The sequence below is a fragment of the Anser anser genome, assembly GCF_964211835.1.
Source record: "Anser anser genome assembly, chromosome: 10".
NCBI lineage: Eukaryota > Metazoa > Chordata > Aves > Anseriformes > Anatidae > Anser > Anser anser.
In genome coordinates this window covers 22,178,425-22,190,821 of record NC_139730.1, presented here as the reverse complement: position 1 = coordinate 22,190,821, position 12,397 = coordinate 22,178,425, and the positions used below count along the sequence as shown (strand labels likewise).

The 12,397-nt window shown below is 34.0% G+C and overlaps 1 protein-coding gene across 2 annotated transcripts in view; it reads left to right on the top strand.

The window, feature by feature from the left end:
• FAM227B (family with sequence similarity 227 member B) overlaps nucleotides 1–12,397 on the top strand; it is a 240,997-nt gene that overhangs the window by 57,302 nt on the left and 171,298 nt on the right. The window contains exons 5-6 of one of the 2 annotated variants that reach the window (XM_083850179.1): nucleotides 8,026–8,217; nucleotides 9,578–9,658. Coding sequence is in view for 1 of the 2 variants with exons in the window: in XM_083850167.1 (XP_083706293.1) it covers nucleotides 9,578–9,623 (46 nt within the window). In the remaining variant the exon portion in view is untranslated. Of the gene's footprint in view, nucleotides 1–8,025; nucleotides 8,218–9,577; nucleotides 9,659–9,941; nucleotides 10,511–12,397 lie in introns of those variants that run through there. The other variant, XM_083850167.1, reaches the window with a different exon arrangement.

Here is a 12,397-nt window from a genome sequence, read left to right as displayed (position 1 = left end):
ATGAACAAAATATGGTTCTTTGATACCTGTCAAAGGCTTTGTCTTCCGACATTTACAATATCCTGTAGCAAGGAGTTTTACAATTTAAGACTCCCTTCCCTGTTGCACCTGCTGTCTGCTACTTTCATTTAATGCTCCTTAGCTCTTGCCATTGAGTTCATCATGATTTTACAGACCATTCCTCCATACTCACCTCTATTCCAGCTGAAGAGTCCTAGTCTACTTATTTAGTGTCTGATAAATTAAATGCTGATTAGGATCTCCTCATGTGAGACACTGAAAAGTAATTAGACAAGAAATAATTAAGTAGCAATTAAGTAGCTTTGGTTACTAAAGTGGATTGATCTAGCAGGTAGAAAGAATGAAAAAAGAAGCAAGTCTTCCCTGAATACCTTGAAGCGTGTTTTTTTTCTGTCCACATTTAACTTCTGAAACCAGGTAGGGGAATTGAGGAGAAACTCTGAACTGTACAATGTGCATTCCAAAAGCCATACAGTGGTAACTTTAGAAGAGGAAACCACTCCTAATGATGTTGGCATGGTTCCAGAAAAGAGAGACTCAAGGATTGTGTGAAAGCATGAATAATTGTGAAAATACGTTAGCGTTCTGACCCTTTCTGTGTCTGTAGAAGGGGATGTTTTTCAATAATTGCAGCAATTAAATTTCTAGAATTACATGGTATTGGAAAGCTTTTAATGAACACTAGAAAAAACAGTATGCTTCACATGGGTATTTTTGCTATCTTGCCTCATCTTAATCAATGTGATACACGAGTGTGGGTTTTTCTAGAGTTCTGGGTTGATTCAGATTTGTAGAAGTTTAAAGACGTGTTTGTGTCTGCCTTGAGCATACCTTAATCTGTCAAATTCTTGATAAGTTGTGCATTGTGTGATATCGAAGACACAGCATTTTAAAATGAAAGGGCTTGGATTTGGGGTTTAGACTTCAGTTGTGATCATGCATAAAATGGAAGTCTATAGAATAAAATTACAGAAAATGTTTAGCATGTAGTCAAACACCCGGTGAAAACTGCTTATTCTTACTCTTTGTGTAACTGTCAGAATTAAATGACCTTTCCATAGCAGCCTTTAGCAAGTTTTCCATTTGGGTCTTAGAAGAATGTTAGAGCAGTTTCTGTTGTAACATTTTGAACCAGCTTCTGCACATTGCTCAGTACAAACTAAAGAATTGGTTACTACTTCTGGGTTTCTCAGTTAGCTGTTTAGTACCGGAACCATTTATGGTATCTAAAATCTTACCTTCAGCATAGCTTTCCAAGGGGCCATGAACTCAAAACTTTAGTATAGAGGATCAGTTCTTGAGCTCTGTATTTGTCTTCCCTATATACTTCAAAGCTTTATTTACCGTATCCCCATGTTTTCCTTCTGTAAAGTCTCAGGTGTGCCTTTGCAACAATGTTCTTTTTCTGAAAAGAGTAATTTTAGTTCCCTTCTCATTTTTCTTGTGTAACTCTAGCACCTTTATAGAGACCTGCTTAACTTTTTGATCTTGTCTGTTTTGTTCTGTTATTTTAAAATAGGTTTTTATTCATGGTGCTCCATGCTCCTTAGCACTGGAGATTTGGCTTCTCCTTCCTTTCCTTATATATACATATATAATTTAAGCTATATGTATATAATATATGACATTGGAACCCCTGTATAGAATGATTCCATGAAAATCCTAGTTTCATTTATTCATCTTGTTTCACTTGCAGATTGTCTTGGAAACCAGTTAGTGGTATCAAATGTTGTTTTTTTTCATTTGTAGTAGCATATCTGTGTATATTATTATTTGCAGTGCATATTAAAGAGACTTTTCATATAGTCAAGTCACTTCCCTTTCATAGATATTTTTTTTTATGTTTTGTTTTTACTAATTGTAATATATGCAGTATATGTAGCTTACTTAAAAAGTTTTGGAAGAGAATTGTTTTGAATCAAGTAATATTATTTTTAGATTTACAGAAACGTTCCAGTTGTGCTCAAAATAATTTATGAGGGTTAAGTGATTTAATATATTTGAATAGGGTGACCTTATCGCTCTCTATAGGTACCTTAAAGGAGGCTGTAGCGAGGTAGGGGTTGGTCTATTCTCCCACGTGCCTGGTGACAGGATGAGGGGGAATGGGCTAAAGTTGCTCCGGGGAGGTTTAGGTTGGATATTAGGAAGAACTTCTTTACTGAAAGGGTTGTTAGGCATTGGAATGGGCTGCCCAGGGAAGTGGTTGAGTCACCATCCCTGAAGGTCTTTAAAAGACGTTTAGATGTAGAGCTTAGTGATATGGTTTAGTGAAGTACTTGTTAGTGTTAGGTCAGAGGTTGGACTAGGTGATCTTGGAGGTCTCTTCCAACCTATCTTGGAGGTCTCTTCCAACCTAGACGATTCTGTGATTCTGTGATTCTGTAATTTTGATTGTATGATTTTCTTTCTGGCCATTATTAAAACATTGGCAGAAACTCTGTTCTTTTAGGAATCCATAAAGCCCCATGTATGAGATCAGAAGGGTTTGCTGAGGATGTAGTGGCATCATTGGATGCATGTATTTGAAGCCATCCTGTATTTATTAAGCCATACAAGTGTTTTAATAAAGCTGGATGATGGCTGAATTCATTTCACAGTATTTTTTTAGCAGCTGGACACTTTCTGCAAGAGGAAGAACTTTTCTAGTATTGGTTGGAATTGATAAGCAACAACTCATGATGATTTCAGATGTTTGTTTACGCCAACAAAGACAGCTGGAACCAGCTGGTATTAATCTGAAATAGTTGGAAGTGACAAAAGAAGTATCTTAGAAAAATACCTATAACTGCTCAAATATAAAACTAGTCTTTATAATAGTGCAAGGTTGGAATTCACTCTATTTTACTCATTTATATTCAGACATTAACATTCTTACTGTAAAAAAAAAAAAAGCCCTCTAGAACTTCAAGTAGGTAAAACAACTTAATTAAAAATACTCATACTTGAAAATCTTTGTAGTCAGGTTTGTGGTTGAACAATGGGAGAAGGTAGACAAAGAAGAAACATCAACTAAATTCAGTTCATATATATAACAATCCAAACTGTACAATTATTAAGTTTAAATTATTATAGTTTAATTATGTCAAATTTTAAACTTTACCTGATTATTTTTTCAAGAGTGTAGAAAAATATCAAAGCTTTCATAGTAAATAGGTTAATATAAAAATGTCACTTTAATGTGATCTACAGATGTTATTTTCCTACTTCTAATAATTTTAACAGGAAATGCTCATAATTCTCTGTGCCAGATAGATGTTTGGCTAGTCATTCTCTTGTCATTCTCTTGACTTTTGTTGTTTCCATAATTCTTGTTACAACATTTTGATTTTTTAGCATATACTTAAATCCAACATTAAATTAAGGCATACCTGATCATTTATAGTGTAAGATTTCCTTTTTGTTGTTACACATCCCACAAAGGAATAGGTGAAACTTGGCATAATTAATGAAATTTTATTTCTTCTGTGGAAAATACATCTTTTAAGCATCATCATTTACCCTTTCATATGTGCAAACTATGAAATATGATTTAAAAGTTATATTTTGGGGTTAATGCTTTTTTTGTACAAGAAGTACATTAAAAACACTGGTGTTGCTGGACTTTAAGCTTTTTGACATTCTTTCAAGAAACAAATCAAGTCTTAATGTTTTCTCTCTATTTTAAGGGAATGTTTCTATAATCACTGGTCTCTCGGTATTTTTGTTTGTGAGGTCAGTAGAAATATTCCCCTTTCGTTCAACAATTTTCTCTGCTTTCATTTCTCCATTTTATTAGAGGGCTAAGGTTTTTATATTAGTTTTTAATTTACAAAAGCCATATAAATGTAGGCAGGTTCTGAAGTCAGCTTTAGCATTTTAGAATTTTTAGTTGCTAAAATTTCACATCTGAATAAAAGTGTGTCTCCTGCCAGGTATGGAGGCTCAAAGGGCTGGAAGGAAACAGCCCATTATCAGAAACGTATATCAGGTGCACTTAACAAGTTCAATAAGATCTGCTTATACTTTTTCACATCAAGAAGGCTATGGGAAACTTATAACATCTGGAAGGAATATGCACATCAGTAGGTCACTTTTTTCACCAGGGTTATTGAGAATCATACGTATAAGCACCAGTTGGATTGACAGTTTACTTAAGGAGACAGTGGACAATGAGTAATTTTAATAGTGACAGAAATTTTGAAACTGAGTCAAAAGAAAAAAAGTTCTAAAGTTCATCTCTTTTCTAAAGTTATTGCAAACAGGGTTTGCTATTTTGACAGCATTGATCTCAATTTTACTGTTTGCGACTGCATTCAGATGACTAATCATCTGCGTTTTTGTGATGTGTTCAGCAGTATGGTGACAATGAAGGTTATTCCAGAGGCTATTCCTTTTTTACCTTTGTTTTTCTGAAAATAAATTGCCTTAACAAAATGACATGCATTGCTTATTAAAGAGGCAAAGCATTGAATGGATAATTTTCTACCATACTAAAAGGTGAATGCCGTATCAATTAACCAATATATTTTCTGACATCATTTCTTTTTGTCTAGTACATTCAGGTTTCTTGATTAACTGGGATATTTTCATTTAAGGGAAACCAAAAGGTGCCCTTGATAATGTTCAGTTGTGCCTCAGAAACTTTTCCCATTCAGTTCCACAGAAATGTGCCATCATACCTTCGCAGTTTGCTTTCTCCTAGCCCTCAAAAAGACTTTTATATTTCCTTTCTTCTCGTGGGAATGTTTCTGAGGCACTACCTTAAATACTGTCCTTTAAGAAGAGGCAGGTATGTGGCTGATTATATTTTGATTCAGTTAAGTGATCTGTTGATCTGTTTTGAATCTGTTAATCTGTTTTTAAAGAGTAAATTGCAATACTGTTGAGCTTTGCAATATGAGACCTACATAAACATCTGAAGCCTAACCTTTTCTGCTTGAATTTTCTAAATCCACAACTTTATGCTTTGCAATTCATTTTCAGGACCTTATTTGTAAAACGTAATGTAAATTTTCTTTCAGAATAATACAATATATCCTATTTAATTACTCTGTGCTGAACAAGATATATTGCTTCCTCTAGCAGCTACACTTCAGTGGCTGTATTCTTCCCCCAGAGTCCTAAACTGGATGTCCTACTCCCTGATTTAGCATATTTGCTGCATATGCTTTCTAATAAAATAATTTCAATTTGACTTTCCAAGATTAAATGACAGCCAATAGTTTCTAAATAGGATAACATGGTGGATACACCTATACTCCACAGCAGTCATAATTATCAATAACCTGTATAGCATTATCAGCTATATTTAGGTTCCTCCTGTACTTTCTGATATCTTAGGCTTCATGCTCTAGTGCTATAGTCCTGTTTCATGAGAAATGAAGTTGGATAAATAATTCAGCACTTTCTGCAGAATAAAAAAACTTAATCAAAATTAATGTGTGACTGTGTCAAGAAAGACTTCAAGCATTTAGTAAGGTTTTTGCTAAATTATACACTTGCTTATTAATTGGTTCCTTTTAGTTTTAAAGCAGCTGTCTGTAACAAATTCCTTTTGCTGTATAAAGCAGCTGTGCAGGATTAATGTCAGGTCAACAACTCAGACTCCAGAAAGAGTCATGGCAGTCTGAAGTTCCCAGTGACTGGAAAAGGGGATCCCCCATTTTTTAAAAAGGGAAAAAGGAAGGCCTGGGGACCTACAGTCCAATCAGTCTCATCTGCATGCCTGGCAAGATCATGGAGTAGATGCTCCTGGTTATGCTAAGGCACTTGGAAAACAGAGGTGATTGGCGACAGCCAGCATGGCCTCGCCAAGGGCAAACAGTGCCTGACAAATTTGGTGGCCTTCTATGACAGGGTTACTTTGCAAGCTGGGAGGTACTTTGAGGAAACAAAGTTGAATATAAGGAACAAGGATCACAGCAAGCTCTGGCACTTAGTTTAGGAGAAATCTGTTGCCTAACTACCGTGATGTCTTTAACTACCAATTGAGCCTTTAACTCTTCTGTAGAAAAAGATTTTGGTGTCATAGTGTGCCAAGTTTTAATGTGAGTTAAAAGTGCTTTAAAGTTGTAAGAAAAAGGAGATGTTATGTAAGGTGCATAATAAGACAGCCTGCATAAAGTGGAGTAATCTGTCCAGTCTATTAAGATTGGTATGGCCCAATTAGTATGATCAGTTTTGGTTATTACATTGAGGGAAGATGTGGAGCAGTTGAAGAGAATACTAAGATGAAGAATGAGAATGACTAAATGTTTAGAAGTTATGACTTAAAAGGAAATAGGAGTGAAATTGGGTGTTTTTTGCTGAAAGGTAAATTTTGATATCAGTTCTTGGGCATGTAAAAGGCTGATGCAAAACCAAAATTGATTTATCATGTCTCTTGTGAGTAAGGCATGTGTAAATGCAGCTGAATTAAATTAGATGCTCAGTAAATAAAAATAATGGGGAGCTGAATGCATTTCCTGAGATGGTGGAATATTCATCATTCTTGACATTGACAACAATTTTTCAGGTAGACTTCATACTATTTTGGGGTAGGTTTTCTAGAGGAAGTCCTGTATCCTTTCAAGTCATAAGATTCCTTGAAAAACTGTTTTATTTATTTACTTATTGATTTTACTTATTAACATTTGGTTTCAGTCTTGTGAGTGTGTTTTTTTTTGGAAAAGCTGTTTCATTTGAAAATGTTTAATGGTTCTTGCATATCTCAGGGCAAGAAACACCTGTAGTAATGTAATGATCGTTTATAACCAACTTAGCTCCCCAGGTCAATGAAAATACATTTAAGTGGTAGTGATATAGATGCATAGCTGTATAATGTATCAGTATACACCTGGATAAGATCTGGAGTGCTTGCTAAAACGAAATAAAGATGAACTGTGTCAGGTTGGTCACTACTTCCAGAAAGTAGAATATTTACATCAATAAATGGAAGTACTGGGGGAAAAAAAAAAAAAGAAAAAAAAAAAAAGGAGGGGAAAAAAATTTTAGTTATAGAAACATGGGTAGGATGTTGAGCTTCTTGATGTGCTACCATTCATAATCCTGTAATCTTGCTATATCTATAACAGCTTCTGGATGTCCAAATAACAGCTTTAGCCAAAAGCCATTTATAAATCAGTGTAAATTACTTTAAAGATCTTTATGTAATCCATGTCACTTGTACATTGTATCAAATAATGTACTGACTGAAATGTAATTAATCTTATGCACTATGTTTTCATTTTGATATATATTAAAATTCTCCATCGAATTTATAATGGGTAAGAAAGCAAGTCAATATTTTTGTTTTTAAGATGGTTGTATCATCACCATACCCACGGAAAACATGACTTTAACTTTACCATTTGCTATGAAACGTGTATACTTAATATGTATACTTAAAATATTTTGAAAAGAAAACTTATTGTGGTATAAACAAAAAATAAACTTGCTAGAGTTCATTTTCATAAAATACATCTATGACATCTCAGAAGTTAACTTGTACAATAATATACAAGATGTGGTGATGTTGTAATAAGGTATTATTCATTACTCTTTGGAAAGTCTGAGAAAAGCCTTAACCAATATAATTACAAAAGAAAACAACAAAAAACACAATCATGCCTTTTTCTTCATAGGTCAAGAGTTCCATTATTGCTGCAAAAAGCAGATTGATTTCAGTCAATTATTTCATTTTTAAGTGGCTGAGTAATGTTCTGTCATGTAAAGATGAATGCTTTAAGAATTTCCACTCAGAGTCATTGTCCATGTGGTTTTGGTACTCATTATGAAGAGATATTGTTCTCTAAAGAAATTGCTTTCACTGTGGATTTGCTCATAGATATTTGAAGAAGTGAGGGTGCATTAAGAATTTTAAATTAACATTTTAAGAAGCTGCAGTATTTCATCTTTAATGTCTAGATATTTGCCTTAGAACATAGCTTTGTGTTTGCATATTACTTGTTCTTTCAGATGAACATTGCTCATAGAGTACTCATTTTTATCCTATTATTTTCAGTGTGTTTCCTTTTTTTGCAGACATTTATGCTCACCATTTCCCTCCAGAGGATAACTTCTCTCTCCAAAAAAAAAAAAAAAAAAAAAAGTCTGAGATAGGGCAATTGAAATACCCTGTGAAGAACATTTTTCTCTGAAGGAACTGTAAAATGAATTCCACCCATGTGTGTCTGATTGGGCACCTAGAAAACAAGAAACTTGCATACTGAGATGGTAATTCTTTTAAGTCTTTAATGTAACTGAATTGTTTATTGTTAATAAAATATGGAAATGATTTGCCTCCTTACTAATGATGCAGGTGTATAAATAAGTCCAAGAGCACAACAGAAGTAGTAAAATAGTAACACTATGGCAAGATAATTGGACAGGATGCTTCTGTGCAGAGGAAGATCACTCAGACGGCATGTGAGTGTGAAAAGACTTTGCCTTTTCATTGGTAGCGCCAATGTTAGAAAGGCAATAGTACCCTAAGGAATGTCTTTTGTCAGCTCTAAAGATTTCATTTTTAGTACAAAATGTAGAAAACTTAGCACTTTAGCCTGCACTTCTGCACCTATGGAAATATATAACAATCTCTGATCTGATTAAAAAGAATGAAGCTCCAAGAATGTTCCTCTCTGTGCTATTTCTTTGTTATCATTCTATGTACGGATACTCCTGATCTTGACCCTTGTATCTACTGTGACTGAACATATCTTCCTACTCTAGAAATTTAGTGATACCTAGAAATGTTTTGCTATTGGTTTTGGTTTTGTGTACCTGGCTTTTTTCTTGTTCTTTTCTCTGGTAGTTATTAAATAAACTAAAAACTGCTGATTTAAGGTAGAAAAACCCACATGAGAGAGTCACTAGAAGTGCAACAAATGCATATAACTATAATATATCAAGGACAGTATGTGCCTCCATGACATTAGCTGATATTAAAACACCAAACACTGATTTACAGACTGTAAAGATTGAGCAAGTTACTAGCCATGAAGCAGCAGAAAGTTTTTATTTGGAAATGTGGTGGGCAGGTGGATTTTATTGTTTGACTTGTCTCAAAAATTGTGTAAGAGGAGCTCAGTAAAAGAGCAAGAACTTCTCTCATGTGAAAAGTTTATTTCTTTGCACATATAATCTTTCTGAAGTCTGAATAAACTATAGCTAGAAATAAAGCAACTACACTGGATAGACTTGAAAATTAAGATTTTTTTTCTGCAAACTTTCATTCAATTTGTTTATCTTGCTTGAGTCACTTCTGTGACTTGGCAGAGTGTTTAATCGAGTTATTAATTTTCAGTTCCTTGGGCCTCACTTGATGTGAAGGTCTTTTATTCTGTTATTTTACAATTAAAAGGATTGTGATGGATTTTCCTATACATACCTCTGCATGTAACATATGCTTTTTGGCAATGAAATATATACGGATGTGATCTGGGTTTACCAATCAGCTTGTTATATTAATGTTTTTATTCTTACAGGACAATTGGAACAATATAAAGGGTATGGAAGAGTCTTATTTCACCTAGGGTAAATGTGATGGCTGAATTTTTAGTGCATTGTCTTATCAGTTGCTGAATACTTTTTTCAGGGTTGCTGAAACATTACACCCAGAAGCTGGATGGCAATCTAAGTGATTTTTCAACCTTGAGAAGTTGACAGACTGCGAAAGGTATGCTATGTCTGATGTAACTCTGAGTGCAAAGGCTTCCTTACAGTATTGTGGTCTTTTCTTGGTTCTGGCTACTTCTGTTTTAGAGTGAAAGAAGGGTTTGCAGTGTCTGGTTGTCTGTTTTTAGACAAATTGAAATGGATTATTAGTTGGGCTAATAATGTCTCTACAAACCCTCATGCCTTATATTCCAGAAATTACCTTGAATTACTACTGCAAGAATAAAGGTGAAAGTGTAATGGCAAGAACCCCAAATCATTTCCCTATTTTTTCATTTTCCAAGGAACTTCATTAAGGTGTGCAATTATCTGGAAAAATGAAGAATCCCCGTTTGCAGGTCTCTGAACAAATTCCATGATGGCATACTTTATATGTTTAGTACAGACAGCATGGATGTTTTAGAGATGCACACAAAGGTTGACTTATTTACCTTTTTTGTAGGCTGTTTCTGACTGTAATTTCTGACAGTGATGTCAGTTTCCAGAAAACCTGTAACCTATTTGATTTAAAGAGGAAGTTACAGTATAAGGAATGTTAATTTCTATTTAAGCAAGTAAAACAAATCTAAAATCTCAACAGTTCTTTTGCCAGCACCTCTTAAATTCACAGAAAATAAAAGATCAGTTACATGTAAGTGACCAGCCAACATACATAAAAAAAAAAAACAACAAACCTTTCTTCAATTCTGATGATTTTATTTTAATATGAGGAAAACACTGGAGACGTGCATAGTCAAAACTTCTCAACATTTTCTTTAATAAATGAACAACTCCACCAACAAAGAAATGACAACAACAAAAAAACACATCTAGCAGCAGGTTTTGTATTTTATGATTTATTTTTTCTTTTCCACATCCATACAGGATAGATACCAGTAAGGATGCGAGCATATTTGTCTGTCTGAATCCTAAATGCCATGCTACCTCCCAAGAAATGCATCTGGTATAAGTTAAAAGTCATTTTGCCATTGTAATATTTCCATCTGGGAAACAATCTTGCACATATAAGCTCAAGATTAAGAACAGTGATGCTACATTACCTTTTTGTATTCTTTCCTAAATTGCGTTATTTACTCCTTGGCTAAAGTTTTTTTCTTTTCTTTATGCATTATTTGTTCATCTCTAATATGGCAATAATCTTCCCTGCACTGTGCACTGAATTGTTGAGTATCTCTCAGCTACAAATGGATCGCTACAACGTTCCGAGGAATGGTTTTTTGTAATTAAACTGTTTCCAGTTTACTTTGTTTACATTATCTGGTTGAGCAATCATCATCTGGAACATAATAAAATAATCTAAACTACCGTTCTTCTAAGAATAAACTAAACAATTAATATGCCATCGTTTCCATAGGGACTTTCTTTGAAAGTTGCAATGAAAATGTTGAGAAAACACAAAGAGAAATCCATAAAATATGGAAAACATGTCATAAAAGAATGTTTGGTTGGTATATTTAATTCAAAGTGCTTAGAGAATATACAGAATTAAATGCAAGGAAATCTTTTAGTATTTACATCTGATAGGAAACCTTTAAAGCTTCCTGTCTTTCAAGCATGACTTGAATCATGTGAGAAATATTGCTCAAGTGCTGTTTGTGCTATAAGAAATCAAATAAGCTGGGCTCTTAAAAAATGGTGTTAAAGGTATGTGCTCTTATGTATGCATGTGTATGCAACTTTTTTGTTCAGCCTACTGTAGACATTGTTAAACTAGATTAATTTAGCACGTACTGCTAGCAGTATAACAGAAGCATTTTTACTATAATGAAGGCTTCTGAAAGACAGAGTAAGTATACAAACATAATGCCTGTTATGAGGCTTACTGCCACAGACTCTGCTAGCTGATTGAGCTAATTTTGTGATTAGTTGGAAAGTCTTAGAAATCTAATGTATCACACTAATTTTTGTTTCTATGTGAGGCCTCTCAGTCTCTCACCATACAAATAATGAAAACAAAACAACAGTAAGATATGCTAACCTTTCTCTAAAGCAGAGTGGAAACTATACATCACGCTTCATACCACTAATAATTCTGTATTTAGCTCTTTAAATTATGTCATGGTTGAACAGATAGTGCTTTCCCCTGCTGAATACTCTACATGTATCTAAATGAGTTATAAAGGTTCTCAGTCTCACTATACATACCTCAGATATCTTGTCTTCTGACTGAAAACAATAGCAAAACCCCAAAGACTATCCTGGTAAATTGTTGGATATCACCATTCAGCTAGAATGAAAATGTTCAAAAAATGCTTATTTTTTTCCTTCTCACACTTTCTATTTGATTCTCCTGTTTTGTGACACTGAATTTCTCTTAGGCTATCCATTCTTGGATTCCTAGAAAGCTTTTACTAGCAGTATATTTTGTGAATTGTTATGAATAAATAACAGAAAATAAGAGGCTATGAACCAAACTAAAAAATCACTTGGCATCTTGCCAATGGAAAAAACTGCAAAACTAAAACCGAAAATAATGAACTGTTACAACTACCTTCCTCCAGTCACAGTAAAAATAACATGGCCTTCCAATGCCTATAATAGGGCTAAAATTTTGCTGGGTTTTCAGATGCTTATATGTTAATACTTTTAATTAATTAAATTATGTCATTAAAGCAAAAACACAATTTACGTTTCTAATTTGTTTCTTCTTGCAGTTTTTTCTGGATGATAAAATTCATTGGGTCATTTTTACTTCGAACTCTATTTGATTGACAAAGCTATTGAGCTTGATTTCACAACT